Source organism: Microcaecilia unicolor, chromosome 8 (assembly GCF_901765095.1).
Source record: "Microcaecilia unicolor chromosome 8, aMicUni1.1, whole genome shotgun sequence".
In the NCBI taxonomy this organism is placed as follows: domain Eukaryota; kingdom Metazoa; phylum Chordata; class Amphibia; order Gymnophiona; family Siphonopidae; genus Microcaecilia; species Microcaecilia unicolor.
Window position 1 is genome coordinate 170,378,831 of NC_044038.1, and position 19,982 is coordinate 170,398,812.

The 19,982-nt window shown below is 42.6% G+C and overlaps 1 protein-coding gene across 2 annotated transcripts; it reads right to left on the reverse strand.

Annotated features, from left to right (window-relative positions):
• Window positions 1-1,643: 1,643 nt before the first annotated feature.
• Window positions 1,644-19,645, reverse strand: UBE2B (ubiquitin conjugating enzyme E2 B). Of its 2 annotated transcripts, XM_030212540.1 has the most exons (7): window positions 19,445-19,645; window positions 19,229-19,290; window positions 15,845-15,925; window positions 14,745-14,770; window positions 11,910-11,999; window positions 10,630-10,718; window positions 1,644-2,564 (listed from the first exon to the last, which is right to left on the reverse strand). In XM_030212540.1, the coding sequence occupies exons 1-7, from the start codon at window positions 19,445-19,447 to the stop codon at window positions 2,436-2,438; spliced, it is 480 nt and encodes a 159-aa protein (XP_030068400.1). In that variant the 5' UTR covers window positions 19,448-19,645; the 3' UTR covers window positions 1,644-2,435. The 2 variants fall into 2 exon arrangements, with proteins under 2 accessions (XP_030068400.1, XP_030068401.1); XM_030212541.1 differs by lacking the exon at window positions 19,445-19,645 and having other exon boundaries at window positions 19,229-19,376.
• Between the last annotated feature and the right edge of the window lie 337 nt (window positions 19,646-19,982).

Sequence of the window (19,982 nt, forward strand, 5' to 3'; positions counted from 1 at the left end):
GTTAGCTAGCATAACATTAGGATGTCAAAATAATCTCTACTAGTTAACTGTCACATTTCTGCTCGCTAGCTAGCTCTTTCCCTCTCTCTCATTTTTTTCTCACAATCCCTACTGCTCTACATTCACAGCCCCTTCTTGACTGCCTTTCCTATTAGTTTCCTCTCACCCTTGGTCCCTTCCTAAGTCTGCTATCTGCCCTCTTTGGCCCCATAAGCCTACTTTAAATGCTGTCTTCTGTGCTCCTGCTCATGGCCCCTTCTTGCGTCCTCCAGTAGGGCTACAGCCCCTTCATGGATGCTACCCCTGTCCTGTTTCTCCCCACTCCATCTTCTTCTCTAATTATTGTTCTCTCAACATCATGGCTCTTTCCTCAAATACTCTCCTTCCTCTCAAGGCCTTTGCACAAGTATTTGCAATGATGTTCTGATTTTTTTCCTATCCTACAAGGCAGGTCAGCAGCAGAACTCTGAAAAGTAGTTCTGGGTATTTACCGTACCTGCCTCCTTAAATTGTATGGAAGAGCAACTAACAAAGGTGCCAGTGGTAGCAGTTTCACTCCTCTTCCTACTGTGGGAACAGGCAGCTGGGGACTGATCAGAGCCATACTCTTCCCCAACTGATTCTGTAGGAACAAATCAACTGCAGTCTTTCCAGCCTCCTCGCTCACAGATTTGGGGAATAAGGCTTTGATCTTCTCCACAGCCGGCAAGATGGAAGCAGCAGCCTTACAACAGAGGACCACAGCTGCATTTTGGTTGTTTCCTTGGTGAGGGTCTTACAGAGCCCAAGATTCCAAACCACTGTTCAAGAGAGATGTGCCAAAGACACAAGAGGTCACAATAGCGCACAAGCAGCACTACCATTATTGTCCTTTTTTTAAACTATAGCATGGAATTTTTCTATGAAAAGCAGCAGCTAGTAGCTCATAACAAAATCAAACATTTAGTAATCTAAACATTCACTATCAATTTGGCATGAAGCGTAAAGGTAGATTCCAAACGTCAGCAGTTACTTCTACAGTGCTAGGCAGTATTATTACATTATAGCTTGCACATGTTTAAGCTGCAACATGCAGTATTACATCAAGAAATAGAAAACTTTCTATACTTGACAGTATTTTAAACCCCATTCTGATTGTTTCATGCATATGTATGTAAAACCATACACTATATAGCCCTACCTCCCACTGAGGGGGTAGCTAAAGTTGCTTTATGTTTTATTTAAAGTTATTATGAGGCTTTAAAGCTGATTAAAATTTAATCCACTCTACTATCCTCATGTTGTTTCCTAAATCTCAAGTACTGAAAGTGAATGCAATCTTAGACCATCCACAGTAAGTTTGATAAAAGAAAGTACAAGGCCCTTACTTAGATAAGCACTACCTTTAAATTTACAAAAAGATAGACCACCAACCTAATAGAAATAGTGTTTAAGCAGTAACTTTTACAACTAAAGCAAATAAACTAGGAGGACTATTCAAAACAAGCCATGATCACATTTTAATGCTCCTTTTTAAAACTTGTATTGCACAAATAAGGCTGCCTGCTTTTAGAAACCTCTCTTAAAAGGACATTGAAACGTAGTAGAAAGTAGAGTACAGCAGCTGCCTGCACTCAACCTCTTTTTTTTTTTTTTTTTTTAAATAAATAAATAATCACATCAGGGCACTTACAGGTGTAGGCCTCCCCCCCCCCCAACAATAAAGGTCCTGTTTTCAACAAACCTAAAAATGTTCAATTTCATACAAAAAAAAGTCTATGGATTTGATTTTTACCATTTCCAATAGCACCAAGTCACTTAAGTGACAGCACCCCATTCTCATCTAATGAAACATTGAGGCTGGGAGGTATGGACAGATTAAACTTCAGCTGCATCAAAAGGTGCAGAGGAACACTTAGATGAAGATTGACACAGTAAAACAAAATTATCCTCAATACTATGTACAAAAAAATTAAATGAAATCTTAAAATAAATCCTGATAAGGAAATAAAAGAATAAAACATGTTTTGCACAGATGCTTATGAAATTAACATCTCTGCATATTATTTATACAGTATAAAAAAGTGCTCTCTGAAATTTAAAAACCTAAAGAATTCACAACTAAGGCATTCAATCTTTGAAAAAAGTACAGATTTACAAAATGTGTATTCTTTCATGAAAATTCCACACCAAATGTTATACATTAAAAAAAAAAAAGAAATACAAACAGGATATATTACAAATGGAGCAATAACTTAGTTCATACCATGCAATAAAAAAGTACATTAATAAAGCTACACAAGTTTTTAAAGTTTCCAAACAGAAGGGCTGTTCTTTGTTTGCAAACACCTTTGTAGGTAAATCCTTAAACCTTGTGGCACTTAAAATTTCAGGCAACTTTCCTTTTTACTGAGTTAAGTTACACACAATGGTGATAACGAGAACAGAGTATATTATTAGGAATCGTTCCAGCTTTGTTCAACAATAGCAGAAACTCTCTTCTCATATTCACGCTTATTTTCCTGGTACAGCTGTGCTGCTTGGCTATTTGCAGGACTGTTTGGATTTGGCTCATCCAGCAGTGACTGGGAGGGGGTGGAGAAAAGAAAAGCACATTAGAACTTTTTCAAGGATATACAAAAGTAGGTATTAAAACCCTGCTCCCAATTCTCCCCACCCCCTTTTCTGAGAGAAGCTGTTCTCTAACTTCACAAATGAAGTATGCAAAGTCCCACTTAAACACATCTTGGAACATACTACTACTACTATTTAGCATTTCTATAGCGCTACAAGGCATACGCAGCGCTGCACAAACATAGAAGAAAGACAGTCCCTGCTCAAAGAGCTTACAATCGGACAAAAAATAAAGTAAGCAAATCAAATCAATTAATGTGTACAGGAAGGAGGAGAGGAGGGTAGGTGGAGGCAAGTGGTTACGAGTCAAAAGCAATGTTAAAGAGGTGGGCTTTCAGTCTAGATTTAAAGGTAGCCAAGGATGGGGCAAAACGCAGGGGCTCAGGAAGTTCATTCCAGGCGTAGGGTGCAGCAAGACAGAAGGCGCGAAGTCTGGAGTTGGCAGTAGTGGAGAAGGGAACAGATAAGAAGGACTTATCCATGGAGCGGAGTGCACGGGAAGGGGTGTAGGGAAGGACGAGTGTGGAGAGATACTGGGGAGCAGCAGAGTGAGTACATTTATAGGTTAGTAGAAGAAGTTTGAACAGGATGCGAAAACAGATAGGGAGCCAGTGAAGCGACTTGAGGAGAGGGGTAGTATGAGTAAAGCGACCCTGGCGGAAGACGAGACGGGCAGCAGAGTTTTGAACCGATTGGAGAGGGGAGAGGTGACTAAGTGGGAGGCCAGCAAGAAGCAGATTGCAGTAGTCTAAACGAGAGGTGACAAGGGTGTGGATGAGGGTTTTGGTAGAGTGCTCGGAAAGAAAGGGGCGGATTTTACGGGTGTTGTAAAGAAAGAAACGACAGGTCTTGGCGATCTGCTGGATATGAGCAAAGAAGGAGAGAGAAGAGTCAAAAATGACCCCAAGGTTTCAAGCTGAGGAGACAGGGAGAATGAGAGAGCCATCAACAGAAATAGAAAACGAGGGGAGTGGGGAGGTGGGTTTGGGGGGGAAAAATGAGAAGCTCGGTTTTGGTCATGTTTAATTTCAGGTGGCGCTGAGACATCCAGACAGCAATGTCAGACAAGCACGCTGAAACTTTGGTTTGGATGCAAGGTGAGATATCAGGGGTAGAAAGGTAGATTTGGAAGTCATCAGCATAGAGATGATAGGAAAAGCCATGGGATGAGATTAATGAACCAAGGGAAGAAGTGTAGATAGAAAAGAGGAGGGGACCAAGAACAGAACCCTGGGGTACGCCGACAGGCAGAGGGACAGAAGTAGAAGAGGATCCACCAGAGTGAACACTAAAGGTGCGGAGGGAGAGGTAGGAAGAGAACCAGGAAAAGGACAGAGCCCTGGAATCCAAGTGAGGACAGGGTATCGAGAAGTATGCTGTGATCGACAGTGTCAAAAGCAGCGGAAAGATCAAGAAGAATGAGGATGGAATATTGACCTCTGGATTTAGCCAGTAATAGGTCATTGGAGACTTTAGTAAGCGCAGTTTTGGTTGAGTGGAGAGGGCGAAAACCAGATTGTAGTGGGCCAAGAAAAGCATGTGAGGAGAGAAACTCAAGGCAGCGGTGGTGAACAGCACGCTCAAGTAATTTGGAGAGAAAAGGGAGGAGGGAGATGGGTCGGTAATTAGAGGGACAAGTAGGGTCACGTGAAGGCTTCTTAAGGAGAGGTGTGACCACAGCATGTTTAAAGGCAGTAGGGAAAGTTGCATTGGAAAGCGAGAGATTGAGAATGTGACAGATAAAAGGAATAAGAGCAGGTGAGATGGCATTAAGAAGGTGGGTGGGAATGGGATCTGAGGAACAGGTGGTACATTTTGAGGAAGAAAGAAGTGTAGTTTCCTCTATAGTAACTTCAGGAAAGGAGGAAAAGGAATGATGGGAAGGAGAGAGAGGGGAGCGGACTAGTGGAGGGAGAGGTGGCAAGGTAGAGAATTCAAGGTTTATCTTTTGAACCTTGCCGTGAAAGAATTCAGCAAGGATCTGAGGAGATAATGAAGGGGGAGTTGGGGGAGGGGGCACCTTCAGGAGAGAGTTCAATGTGGTGAAGAGAAGTCGAGGGTTACAGCCAAGAGAGTTGGTCAGTTGGATATAATAATCCTGTTTGGCGCTTAAAAGAGCAGATTGGAAGGAGGTCAGCATGAACTTAAAGTGTAAGAAATCAACAAGGGCCCGAGATTTCCGCCAGAGGCGTTCGGCGGAGCGGGTACGGAACGTAGGTAGCGGATATTAGAAGTCAGCCAAGGTTGGGGTTTTGTACGCATAGGTGATATATGTGAATGGGGTTTTATGCTACAATAAAAGCCCAAGAATTAACTAAAGTACCTTGCTAAAGTCTTCCCACTGTTGTACTTTTTCCATATTCTGCTGTCTGAAAACACTGTTTCGCAAAAGTTTATCCAATACTGACAAATTTACATGACCACAGATGATGGTAAAAAAAACTAAGACCTCTACTACCCTACAAAACAATTACAGACAGCAATACTGAAGAAGCGGGGAACGCACGCAGAACATGACTCATGGAATTCTTTTCAACTCTTCTGAGTTGGTTAGGAAAGAATGAGCACATAAGCACTGCCACGCTGGGAAAAGACCAAAGGTCCATCAAGCCCAGCACTCTGTCTCAGACAGCGGCCAATCCAGGCCCCAAGAACCTGGCAAAAAAACAAAAATTTAATAACCATCAATGGACGTTTCCTTCAGAAATCTGTCCAGACCCCCTTTAAACTCAGCAAGGCCAACTGCCGTCACTACCTTCTCCGGCAATGAGTTCCAGAGTCTAACTACGCGCTGAGTAAAGAAAAACTCTCTCTGATTTGTTTTAAACCTACCATATTCTAATTTCATCTTGTGTCCCCTGGTTCTATTATTGTTAGAAAGCGTAAACAAACGCTTCACATCTGTCCGCTAACAAAACAAAACTAAGTGTGATAATATCATAGGCGAGAGATTTCAAAGACTGGATTTTATAGTTTAACCATGGGTACCTCTGTCCCATGGCAATAGGTACTGTGCAGTAAATTGTTAGGCATGTAGCAAATGTGTTTACCATGCTACATGGTAAACACATCAGCAAATAGTACCATAAAATAGTACCAGAAGCTTGGGGAATGACTGAAATCTTTGGTTCGGACTGTGTCTTTTTCTGAATTCCCATGTGGGAGAAGGAGGGGAAAAAAAAAAAAAAAAAAAAAAAAAGACTATGCAAAACAGTTGAGTTCAATAAGTGGCTTGAGTCTTGGTGTAAAGAAGAAGGTTTTAGTAACATAGGGGCGTGGGGTAATACGTGGAAAAATAACAGGCTGTACTGTAATGATGGGCTACAACTTCGGAGACGGGAGAAAGGATCCTTGGGGAGAAATTCAGACAGTACGTTTCTAGACATTTAAACTAGAAGGCGGGGAGGTAATTTGGAAAGTCACCCCCAGAATAAACTTGATGGCAGAGGGAAAGGTAAACTCTCTACACAGATGGAAAGCAATGAGCACAAATGCTCAAAGTCTAGGTAAAAAGGTTCAAGACTTGCAAGTCCTGATGTTTGAAGAAAACTTGGATATTGTTGCTATTACAGAGACATGGTTCAATGATTCCCATGAATGGGATGCGACTATACCAGGCTATAATCTTTTTAGAAAGGATAGAGAGGGCTGAAGGGGTGGAGAAGTGGCGCTGTGAGAGACAATATCAGAGCGGCTGAAATGCGGGGCACCTAGGGAAAAGGAAGAAGCTTTATGGATTGTCCTGGAAAGAGAAGATGGAACCTGTATTCACACGGGGATTATCTACAGACCTCCGGCACAAATAGAGAAGCTAGACAAGGATCTGATAGAGAATATTCAAAAGATTAGTATGAAAGGGGAGGTGCTACTGTTGGGAGATTTCAACTTGTCTGATGTGGATTGGAACGTCCCGTCTGCAGAATCGGAAAGACGTAGGGAGATTGTGGACGCCTATCAAAGTGCCTTGCTCGGACAAATGGTGACAGAACCCATGAGGGAAGGGTCAATGCTGGATCTAGTGCTCACGAATGGAGGAAGTGTTTCTAATATCCGGGTGGGTGCCCACCTATGTAATAGTGATCACCACACCGTATGGTTTGATATAAGGGCGAAGGCGCGGTGTGGACGCACAAAACTAAAAGTACTGGATATCAGATGTACTGATTTTGATAAAATGGGGGAATACATGAAAAAGGAACTGTTGAACTGGGAAGCCTGTAGGAGAAGTGGAACATCAGTGGCCAAAGCTGAAGGCTGCTATAAATATGGCAACTGATCTTTACGCGAGGAAAGTAAACAAAACCAAGAGAAACAGGAAGCCTATACGGTTTTCCAACCAAGTAGCTGAAAAAATAAAAGCAAAAGAAGCTTTGTTCAAGAAATACAAAAGAACACAACGAGAGGATCATGGAAAAGATTATCAGATTAAACTCAAAGAAGTGAAGAGGGAAATATGGCTAGCGAAAGCGCGAGTGGAAGAAAAAATGGCTAAAAATGTAAAGAGGTGACAAGACCCTTTTCAGATATATTGGAGAAAGGAGAAAAGATAGGAATGGAATTGACTGAAAGATAATGAGAATGGTTATGTGGAAAAAGAGAATGGTTATGTGGAAAGTGGAGGAGGATAAAGCAAATGTGCTTAAACAATTTCTCTTCGGTGTTCACGGAGGAAAATCCTGGTGAAGGACCACGGTTGGCTGCTGAAGGAATATTTGGGAAGAGAGTGGGTACTGCATCGTTTACGGAAGAAAGAATCTGAAGGTGGACAAAGCTATGGGGCCGGATGGGATACATCCCAGGATACTGAGGGAGCTCAGGGAGGTCCTGGTGGGACCTCTTAAAGATTTATTTAATAGATCTTTACAGACGGGAGAGGTTCCGCAAGATTGGAGTCGAGCGGATGTGGTCCCTCTTCACAAAAGTGGAGACAGGGAAGAAGTGGGAAACTACAGATCGGTAAGTGGTAGGAAAAATAATGGAGTCGCTGCTGAAAGAAAGGATAGTTAACTTTCTAGAAACCGACGGGTTACAGGACCCAAGGCAACATGGCTTTACCAAAGGAAAATCCTGCCAAACGAATCTCATTGACTTCTTTGACTGGGTGACAAAAGAAATAGATGAAGGCCCTGCGCTAGATGTAATCTACTTGGATTTCAGCAAAGCCTATGATAAGGTCCCCCACAGAAGACTCGTGAATAAGCTGAAAGGGCTGAACTTAGGACCGAAAGTGGTGAACTGGATAGAAAACTGGTTGACCGAAAGGTGGCAGAGGGTGGTGGTAAATGGAATCCGCTCAGAGGAAAGGATGGTGAGCAGTGGGGTTCCTCAGGGGTTGGTGCTGGGGCCCATTTTAATATATTTGTGAAAGATATTGCTGAAGGGTTGGAAGGAAAGGTTTGCCTTTTTGTGGATGACACGAAGATAGCCAATACAGTGGATACCCTGGAGGGAGTAGAAACGATGAGAAGGGATCCCCAAAGTTAGAAGAATGGTCGAGGGTCTGGCCTTTTCGGTGAAACATGCAGCATGTTGGGAACGACAAAGCACTGAGCACTAGTTGCATGGTTTAGCACCAGCACGAGCATATCAACAAAAAAAGAAAAAAAAGAAAGGCTATGAGATACAAATGCCACTTGAACAACAGCCATTTTAAACTGTGGGCAGCTCCTACTATCCAACAGCACACGCCAACAATATAGAAACTAAGTATCATCGTTTTTCCCAGTATATGGTATTAGATATAACAGAGCAATATTGACTGGATGTTATTAGCTTCCAATTTATGGCTGAGTTTCATGTATGGCATTCTGAGCACAATTACACAGCACTGTACACTATTTATTTACGTATGATTTATCAGATAAACAATTAAATCTCTGAGGTTTCTAGCTATTTGGGTATAGATATATAAGAGAAACCCTGCGTGTGATCCCCAGTGTCTTTTCTATTAGTTAAAATTTAATGCCAAGAAGTGCAGAGTGATGCATTTGGGGTGCAGAAACCCAAAAGAGATACTGAATAGGAGGGGAGAGATTAGCAAGATCGACTCAGGAGAGAGACCTTGGGGTATTGGTGTCGGACGACATGAAGGTGAAGAAACAATGTGACAAGGCGACGGCCGTGGCTAGAAGGATGCTAGGCTGCATAGAGAGGGGTATAACCAGCAGAAGAAAGGAGGTGTTGATGCCCCTCTACAAGTCGTTGGCGAGGCCCCACTTGGAGTATTATGTTCAGTTTTGGAGGCCGTATCTGGCTAAAGATGTAAAAAGACTAGAAGCAGTGCAAAGAAAAGCTACGAAAATGGTATGGGATTTGCGTTGCAAACCGTATGAGACTTGCCGACCTGAACATGTATACCTTGGAGGAAAGGAGAAATGGGTGACATGATACAGACGTTCAAATATTTGAAAGGTATTAATCCGCATAAGAACCTTTTCCGTAGACGGGAAGGTGGTAGAACTAGAGGACATGAATTGAGGTTGCAGGGGGGGCAGACTCAGGAGTAATGTCAGGAAGTATTTTTTCCACGGAGAGGGTGATGGATACGTGGAATGCCCTCCCGCGGGAGGTGGTGGAGATGAAAACAGTAATGGAATTCAAACATGCGTGGGATAAACACAAAGGAATCCTGTTTAGAAGGAATGGATCTATGGAATCTTTGCGGACATTGGGTGGCGACGCCAGTATTTGGAGAATAAAACCGGTGCAGGGCGGACTTCTACAGTCTGTGCCCTGAGAAAGGCAGGGACAAATCAAACTCTGATATACATATAAAGTATTACATACCATGTAAAATGAGTTTATTTTGTTGGGTAGACTGGATGGACCGTTCAGGTCTTTATCTGGCGTCATTTACTATGTTATGTTACCACAACCCCATCGTCGTCAATAAACTCCATCAAATCAACCTCCCTTCTCAAAAGCTAACAGACTCTCCCTTTCACCCATTCCTTGGTACCAACATGGCAAGGGAGGTGTGAGGGAGTCCCAGTTGTTCACGCTGTCTGGTGCATGTTTCAAAACAGCAACTATGACCCCCCGGCAGTAATCTTGTAGCAGTACCGCTAGAGGTCAATCAGCCAAATAGGGCAAATACCACTATTTTGAATTCAGTGCCAAAGAGGTAACGAGGGACTGGGGATTGCTCCTGCCCTTAGATCCTAGACACTAAGGACACCTACTTTATGGGGCTGCATCAACTATTGCAAGAGCAGGTGCACAATGCCTCCTCTTAATGGGGTATTAAGTACACCTGTGCTATCTGAAGCTTACAAGGCATAGTTACTTACTGTGTGCTAACTACAAGCAGCCACATTTCCACCCATGACCCACACTAATTAGTCCAGGACTTTTATCGTGCTGGCTTGTTTCAGTGTGTGGTACTTGTTAGCACAGTTCAGTAAACAGACCCTGAACTTTTCAAGCTCACATAACTACAGCATGCATTGTTTTAAGTCTCAGAAACCAATCTATGTTCAGATTCAAAACTTACTTGTACCTGCAGGGTTTTAGAAGTGGTGGGGGCTCTTTATGCAGAAACTAAGTATGTCCTCTAAATATGACACTTTGTTACAGCAAAGAAATTCCACAATGTGCTACTATACCAGTTCCTCATTTGAGCAACAAATCCACACATTTTCTAAAAGCATGACCACTTTTTGAAACAACTGTTCCAGTAGTGTAGGCTCTCTGGCATAGTAAAGTTTGTCCTGCTTAAAACCAGCTTTAAAGTCTGTTGCCAACACTATTTTATAGCAATTAACAGCAGGGTTTCCCAAACTTGTACTGAAGGAAGCCAGCTGTGTTTTACAGGATACCCAGAATACACAGTGTACAGAAATTTCTCCCCTGCATGGAGACAGTATATGAAATATCATTCTATGCATTTCATTACTGTTAGGGCACCCTTAGACCTGTCTAGATGACCCAACCTACAGCATATCCTAATGAAACTGGAAAGGTCTAAAACCTGTTCAGCACAAAATATGGTTAGATTGTCATACAAAGGGCACTTACCTGAATTGAAGTTAAAATGGAAGACACATCATATGTTGGACTCCAACGATTCTGAAGGATATCTAAACATATGCTACCATCTGCATAAACTGCAATAAAATGATTTGCTGAATTTAGAGACTGTGGGAATAAATTATACTATCTACAGGAGCCATGTTTCAATGCATCTCACCTTAACTAACAGAAGCAAAATGGTCCTACTTGCATCCCCTCCCTGGAGGCACATCCACCCCTGACTACTCTCTCCTTTTGCCTCCTAAAGTTTAAGATTCCCGATCTACTAATGCAGCTCTGTCCTCGATGTCAGTCTCTGGACTGTAAACCCCACTGAGAAGGGACAATATGTAAACAATTCTACTACACCTTGTACTGCTGGTAACAAATCATTTGCCTTTTACAGTTTAACAATTTTGTCACAGCTGGAAAAGAAGATTAGTGGGATGTATACACTACATATCTGACAGTGCCTTAACATCATGCTAAAAATAATAATTAAAAAAAATGTATCTGCAAGATTATTTGCCATTGAGGGGTTAAAGCAAGTAGAATTTAATCAAACTAGTCGACGCCTTGTGAAACTCATTATCCTACTACCCTAATTTCTGTGCTGTTTGCCCAACCCCTATGCCAGCATAAGGGCAGGGGATGCATGTCTGGCTGCCAATCTCATCAGCAAAGCTGTGCTGGCTCCATCTGCCCACACCCATGTGAGGACAATTAGCTGTGCCTCAAGCCACCAGAGTACCACTGCAGGGTGCGCATGCATACCCCACAACCCAATACCATGAAAAAAGTTACACACGTACACATTATTTCAAGTCTCTGAAAAAGGACATGCATTTAAAGACCTCACATTTTAGTTTTTGAGTACTCTACACCCTCACAAAATCTAATCCACTTGCATAACAGTTACCAAGTTCTAAAGCTGATAACTTTTGGATTGGTTGAAATGAGCAATTTGAAGTAAAATAGATTCACCTTCATTGTACAGTTAATAGCAAATGACGTTGAGCTTGCATACCAAGACCTGGCACAGAAAGAAAATCTACCAAAACGGACATTTTTGTGATTTGCGCTCCTCCAGATGTTTAGTTTTGTAGGCCTCTCAATCGCAAAGCACAGCAAGGTGGTTTACAATGTAATATAAGACTATATTATGACGGGCTGTACAGATATTTTTACCATTAACTGATCCAGACTTATGCTTAGGTAACCTATGGCAGAACAGCGCTTCACATGTTACGTTACAACATGCACCAAATACAGAATACAGTGCTTACCATTCGGATGAAACATTTTGGATACAAATCTAACAGTTGGAGGTTTATTTGGATACTCTTCTGAAAATTCTATTACTAGTTTAAACGTACCTGCAAAAAAAGGGAACAAATGGTTTGTACATAATACAAACACTCAGAATGTTAAGGTGCAAAGAAATAAGTAATTTGATGACTCCCATCCAGTCCCAGAATGGCAATACCTGGGTGGCCAGGGAAACCTTGCTGGTCTAGAGTAAGAAGGTGATTTTCCATAAGTGTTCATTTCCAGTGCCCCTGGCAGGCTGCTAGGAACAAGCCCTGCTCACACCAGCCATCTTCTGCCCTTCCTGGACCTAAGTGTGCCATCTCCACAGCATAACCAGGTCCAAACAGCCTTGGACAGGGGATCCATGCTCAGATCTGCTGGGGACTGAACATTGAAGAAAGCCTCTATACAATAGTTTTTGTAATGTAAATGAGAGGTAGGCCAAATGTTATTGGCGATCATAGTATCAAACCCTATACCCCAAATCAGAACCCCATCTTTTGTCTATTTGACCATGGGACAGGTTTACTGGATCAACTGACTATGGAAAACAAGACTAAGTGTCTTTGTACATGGTCTTTTTTTACCTTGATTTCCTGATTTATTGTGATTGATGGTTTTGAATAGGAATGGGCATTTAGTGCACTAGTAATGCAATTATTTTTTTTCATTATTAACTACGATTACATTTTTTAATCAAGATCAAAATTTAACTCCTGTCTGTTGTCCAGCATTGCTTTCTCTCCCTTGCCTATCCTATTTCACCTTGGCATAACGTAGCAGAGGGAAGGCATCGGCATCAGTTGCAAGTAGCATGTGGGAATCGCTGCCGGAGACCCTATGAAGAGTCAGATAAATGTTAAGATAAATGCGGGGGGGGGGGGGGGGGGGGGGGGGGGGGCAACAGCAGGAGATGAGAGAAATGGGCATCTGTGTGTCAGGGGTAACAGGTTTAATAGCAGAAGGGGAGATACCTGGAGGGCAGAAAGGTAGGTACCTGTATGAAGGGGAGGGGGAGAAATATGCTGTAGCGAGGAAGTGTGTGTATACAACTTTTCATAGCAGGTTTAACAAATTTCCATGGAGTGGGAATTTACTAGTACCAGGTGCAATCATGCTATTAAAATTTTTAATCGTTAATTGAATAGCATGTCGCAGGTCTCTTCTTACAGTTAACCATGGTATGAGAGCAAAACTAACCCATTTGGAGAAACTGCTCCCTGAGATTAGCCAAGTCACTGATAAACTGCTGGGAGTCAATTAGAGCAACTTGTTCTAACCCAGTTTAATGAAGTGGAAGGAGGGGGTATGAGAGACACTGAGCATCACACAAATGATTATCCCTTCAAAAGTCAATCTTGTATGAAACCACATGAACCTGCACCATTCTAAACAGCATGAATGTGTGTGGTGTGTACTTAATACTCTATGCCCAGATGCTTCACAAGTGACATTGTGCTATTTTAGAAGTACATCTCTCCTGCCAGACTAGCAAAAATGCAACAAAATAAAAGAATGGCAGGCATTATTTTGTCTTGCTGAAATCTGTATGATGTTACTTGATTATCTAATATTCTATATTACAGTCGTTTACTGATCATCATACAATCTTACAGCTGTATCTGGTGCCTAGTGAATGTTTTAAATCACAGCACTAAACAAAAATACCAATTAATCTGTCCCATACTGTTCCTTTTCTAGTCTCAAAGATGACTTTACACACAAAATAACTACAAAGACAAAATAGCATCTATTAACATAACTAAAAAAAAAAAGCTGCTGGGAGAATAGTAATCCTACAAAATTGGAGGGGGGGGGAGGGGGAGGAGGAATTCATCAAGGTGCGGTAAGAGATTCCAGTACCGCAGATTACTGAATCCTGGGGTGAAAGATTAACACTGCTTACAAGCCACCTCGCAAGCAATGCAATTCCACATGCCCAGGAACACTGGGCCACAAAACCACACACTGATGCTCCCTGGACACCAGAGCAGGATCCCCCCACCACCCCCCAACGCAAGTCCCCCATTCCCATGGTAGCCCCTTGCCCCCTCAAAGGTTGATCATCAGTGGCCTGGGAGGAGGGGGTCTTTGGGCAAAAGCAATGTCCGGTCACTCCTACCCAATGCAGTGCTGCATCCAAAATGTCAGAATTAACGCTAGGGGGTCATATTTCCATATAAGGAAATGTTTCCTTACATGAAAATATGACACCTTGTGGTAGCTGCAAAAAACGACCACTAGGGGCACCATTTTGGATGCAGCACTGGACTGGGCAAGAGCTACACGTCGCTCTTGCCCGAAGACCCCCGGAGTATTCTCCCTGGACCACCAATGATGTTCAGGTAGCCCTCTGAGGTGGCAACGCAGGGGTGGGGAATCCTGCTCTGGTGTCCTGGGAGCATTGGGACGTGGTTTAGCAGCCTGATGCTCCTGGGTGGAGAAAGAATCCCAACAAAAAGCTGGTGCTACGTCACTGTGATATTTGGGCCCTAACATGACTTGCAGTGTATCACCGCATTTTGGTATCTGCATTGTAATGAGATGCAAAACATGCATTTCCATATTTTGCATAACCCACAGCAACTTAAATACTGCTGTGGTATTTTTTGTCAAGCAGAATTAGGACCATTTCAGTTACATTAGGGGCCAAATGTGACTCAAGGCCCTAACGCTAGTTGATGAATTGCCCCCTTAGTGTAATAAGTGTAACTTAAGCCTCATGTTGTCCAAAACTGTTTTTTCAAAAGTCCTACAATAAAATTTCTTAATATACAGTTTGGTGAGCATTTACAAAGAAAAGTGTTTACCATCTTCAAAAGGTGTCCCCTCTGGCCTAGAAAAACGAATAATCAGGATTAGAATATATTAAAAAGAATATAGCAATTCTAATACAGTAATCTTAAAATATTACCCTTTGTGTACATCACTGATAAAAGCACACCTGCATTTTAAACTTTTTATAATTTCAAAATTGTTCAGTCAGCAATGCTCAGGAAACATTACACAAACAAATGTACAGAAAGAACAAAATAATATGTGTAAGATTAAACAGAATGCAAACTATTTTTAATTTTAAAAAATGTGAAACTGTTAGCTTTTGAATTATGATGGAAGAAAGAACAATGGGCCCCAATAAATGGTATGAAGGAACTAAATTTATTAAGAACCCTACATAGGCCATGTTTTGGCAATATGCCTGTGTCAGGGGTCAGCTCTGTATATGTTCCAACATATGACTGAATGTGTTAAAATAATGTGATCCAGCACATATACAATGTGGTCAATGTAGCAGACAACTCTGCTCAACTGCAGTCTGAAAGGCCTCTGCACATCTGTGCTGGCTAATTATTGGACTTGATATGTTAAAATGCTACTGGCATTAAATCTGTGCTCGGTATGGCAGGTAGGCTTGGTATACAATACTTCCTAAACTATTGGAAAATGAGAAACTGTTTATCCACTCCAGAGTATATTATATTGTAGGGATAATAGGTTTTATTCTTTTCCACTACAAACGTAGAATACCATCATGTATATACTGAATCAAGGCATCTCCTCAAATGGAAACCAAAGCATACTGCTCTGCAAGACGCTTAGGGGCAGAGAATTCAGATGGGTTTTCAGGTTAATCCTAATTTTTAGTGAGCTACTGGATGTAAACAGCATTGTACAGTGGTGATAAATACCGAGGTACAATGTATCCCTACTCAAAAGAGCTTACAATCGAATTAGGTACCTGATGCAAAGTAACCTGCCCGAGATCACAAGGAGTGGCAGTGGCAGGATACAGACCCTGATCTCTCCAATTCTCAGCCCATTGCTTTAACCACCTGGCCATTTCCTCACAATATCAATTCAGATTTTTTTCACCTCCCACTTTTGATAGGAAAATCTCATTCCTACTCACCCAAATATAACTGCATTCCATACCATGATATTATTTTCAGATGGAGCACCACTGACACCCATGGGAGGGTCTTCTTGCAATCTAGGAGGTGGAGAGGAAGCAGACTAGCATCAACAATGAAGAACAGAACTCAGGAAACAGAGCAAATTACACCCCCCTCCCACATACCTTATTTAACATACAGTATAAGGAACAGATTATTCAAATATCCAGTCACATGGAACAATCTACATCCCTTCCAGAACAGGTTTGTGCACAATGACAAGCTGTTCATGACAAATATAACTGGATCACTCATGCAAAGCTATTGCCACATCAGACTTTGGCCTGAGTTGCACCAAAAAGCAGGGACCACGTTCAAATCTCTTACATATGTAGCTTTCATTGAGCCATGTGGCAATGCTTTTTTTTTGTGCCAAGTAATTCTAACTGAGCTGAAAGAAAAAAAGTGCAATAAATTCATCACAGGTTCCTTCTATCAGCTTTCATTCACAAATACTCTGATTTTTCCCAGGTATTTAAACAGGTCCACCCTCTCGATTCCCTTGAGGACTCTCAGGATATTATATCCCAGAGACCTACTTTACTGGTATCCTTGACTGTTCAAGAAAAAAAGTTGATAATGAAGCATTATTTTAGGAATAGAAATGCTGTGTTTCCCCAATGTGGCTGTTGCCACATAGCTTTGAAGGAAAGCCTTCCTCCAGCTTAACCTCATGTTTTGCTGTTGAGTATCAAGAGTGCCTGAGTTAGAACCATGCCCCCTATGCGATATAATCCCAGACACTTCCATCCCACTCACTGCACTGCCGCTTGTCAAGGGAAGCCAATGGATAGGGTGCAATCTTGGCACCATCACCTCCCTTGCACCCGCATCAGCCACACATACTGCAGCTCGCTACAGCCTTGTTGGGTAGTACCTTTTGTCAGAAGTATCTAAGTGTGTTTATTACTTATTGGAGGAATGCTTATATCTATATGGACCCTTCATAATGAACACTGAAAAAGAAAAAATTCCATTTGAGATCTATATAGGATTGCTAGAGAACAGTTTATGGTGGATTAATAATTGGGCACATATGTGGTTTTTACTTTTGATTTCTCCTTTCCTGTAATGTGGGATAGCTTATCCCTAACTTTTGATTTTGTTTCTTTGGGTCTTTTTTCCTTGACATGAGGATTGTATATCATACTTTGTAAATTATTTTTGAAAAACAACAAACAGGCCCACCTTCTCACGGAATACAGTCTGTTCATTATATCAACAATCCAGAAGATAGGGGCTATGCACTGGGGCTTCTTCCAAAATACTGGATCAGGGGTTATGAAGTCAGTCATTATATGCCACTCTGATGAGAGAGAATGTCTACCCCACCAGCATGCGGAAGATAGGACTCAGGACCAAATCAGGGACTCTCCACATGGTCCACGATAGAAGGTTTGTTTGTTTGTTTGTTTTTTAAATTACAATAAAATTAAATTCCATATCCAAATTACTCAAGCCAAGCAAAACACTAACGTAAGAAAATCATTAGCTGAAGTACCTCAAAATAAGACTGACATCAGTAATAAAAAGATGAATTCAAGCTTTTCCATCAAGAATTCAGTACAGTACAGGTAGCACATCATTACGGTTATGACCCGCCAAATTACCCAGTTCCAGGAGACAGATAGACCAGTCCTAATTTCTGGTAACCCCATCCACAATGGAAGCAGTGAATGCAAATATATCTCATGCATATTCATTGTGAATATCTTGAAAACCAGACTGGCTTGATATCCAGAGGATCGAGTTGAGAACCCTTGACCAAGAGAAAGGGTATGGTAACCTTTTTCTCTTGGCCACTATACTGAAGCAAGATGTGTCACATATCACTGTTTTCTGTTAAACAGCGATACAAATAAGATTATATAGATGTTTAGGAATGTTAATATGCAATCTAAAAAAGAAATACATTGTGAATTATTTTCCCCAAAAACTGTTTCTCTTGTAAGACTTATTTTGGCAACACAGCATACTGCCTTTTAGACAGCAAAGGGACAAAAGTTGTAGGTGGCATCCCTTATTAAATCTGCAACAAACTTCCTATTTAGAATTTATGCTTCTTTTTCAAGATTCTGACAGCATTAAATCACTTCTTAAAACATTTGGAGCCCTGTTTATTAAGGTGCACTAGCGTTTTTAGAGCATGCTAAAAATGAGCACTCGTTAACTGTGTAGACACCCATAGGAATATTACGAGCGTGGACACTGAGTGCACTAAAAACGCTAACACACCTCTAGCATGGCTTAGTAAACAGAGCCCTTAGATGGACAATTTATTATCTATTTCACATTGTGTGTATTAACAAGTATAAAGCACAGATATTTTGAAGGACATAGGTATCTTATACGCTGATTAAAAAAAAAAAACAACGAAGAAATATATATATAGTTTCACAACCTGTTGAAGGTTAAGCATGCAAAGAAAAACACATGTTCAAGCACTGGAAAGGCCACACCAGAGTGCTGAAAACCTGTATTCTTCAGTGTTAATATCACTTCATATTCTACAACCAAGATGACCAATGACACTTTTTCAGGCCAGCTTCTCCAAGTCATGCCATCTTCAGCAACCCCCTTAAGAGCTCAGTGAACTCCAGAGACTGAACACTGTCCAACAAAGCTCAAACCCCATTAAACCAAAACGTGAAATTGTTTTGTTACGACACAAAAGGGTGGCTGCAAGTCTCAATTTAAGATGCCTCACTGTAGCCCTGCAGGACAGAAGTCTTAGACCAGGACACCTTAGTGGTTGGAGCAACCAAACAAAAACAAATCTCCGCCCTTGTCACGCCAAACTGCTTATATTTCTTGTGTTAATAAAAGTGGTATAAAGCCCGATGATATCCTGTCTGCAAAACAGAAATCTAGAGAAAATGTACACATTTTTTGAGGGGGGGGGGGGGGGGGTTGACTGGGCCATCGTCCCCTGCAGCTCACCCCACCCTACCCTGCTTTCTATGGCACAGTGAACAAACGCGACTAATAAACAAAACACAAACTGGTAAACGTTAACGTGCCGATAAGGCAGCCTGACGGAATCACCGGGATGCTGCCCAAAACAACAAAGCCAAAAAGCTAAAGGCGGAGGCGAGGGAGCCACATCACTAGCAGTCACTGTTATATCATGGCAACAGCCCCTGAGCACCATCTCGAAGGGGGGGGGGGGGTCGGTGCCCAATCTGCCCTGGCTTCCTCCCTAAATTCCGGCTCCAACAATAAAGCGCGGGAGAGGGATCCAGACTCCGGCAGCTGAGAGGAGGGCCCGGGGCCCACAGGGAAAACACTAGGGTCCAGGTACCACCGCCCATACCCTTTTCGCAGGTCGAGCGAACACTTACCGCTTAAAATCCCTCATGAGCCGTCGCCTGGCCGGGGTGGACATGATTCTAGAGAAGGGAAACTGAAAAAAAGAAAGAATTTAACCGACAGCCTGTGCCGCCCCGCCACCACCACCACTGCCTCACTCCCCCGCGCCAGCCCTGAGTGCAAACAACCCAGCAATGACGTCTCGAAACACCCAAAAAGGGAGAACAGAACATTCCACCCGACCGTACCATGTTACGCCGGAACTAGGGGGAGGACGGATGGCCGCCGGCTGCTTCTTCACACGGACAGCCTGCCCTTTAGGCGGGGAATTGGTCGATCAAAAGCGGAGCACACCCTAAGCCTTCGGCCCTTCCATTGGAAGGGGTCCTTTCATGCCTACACGGGGGCGTAGGAAGGCAACACGGGGCACAGCAGAGCAAAGGCGCGCGCCGGTCCTCCCTCTCCTCGGAGGCAGTTGGGTGGAGCGGCCGAAAGCGCAAGGGTTCCTCGAGAGAAAGGCTGCGTCATGTCACGTGACGCGCCAGGGGAGGAATCCGTCAACAATCCGTTGTCAGGCTGGCGCGTGCCCGTGGCCGGGGGTGCGCGCTCAGGTGTATATCCTATATATATAACTTCTCGCCGTGAGTTTTCTACAGGGTGGAAGTGGGCTGAAGCGTTTTGATGCAAGGGTAACGCACTTTGGCAGTAAGAGATTCAAAAAGTAGGAGAACCCAAGCCCCCCCCCCCCCCAAGAAACCAGGGAGGATTAAGGCACAGGCAAACTAG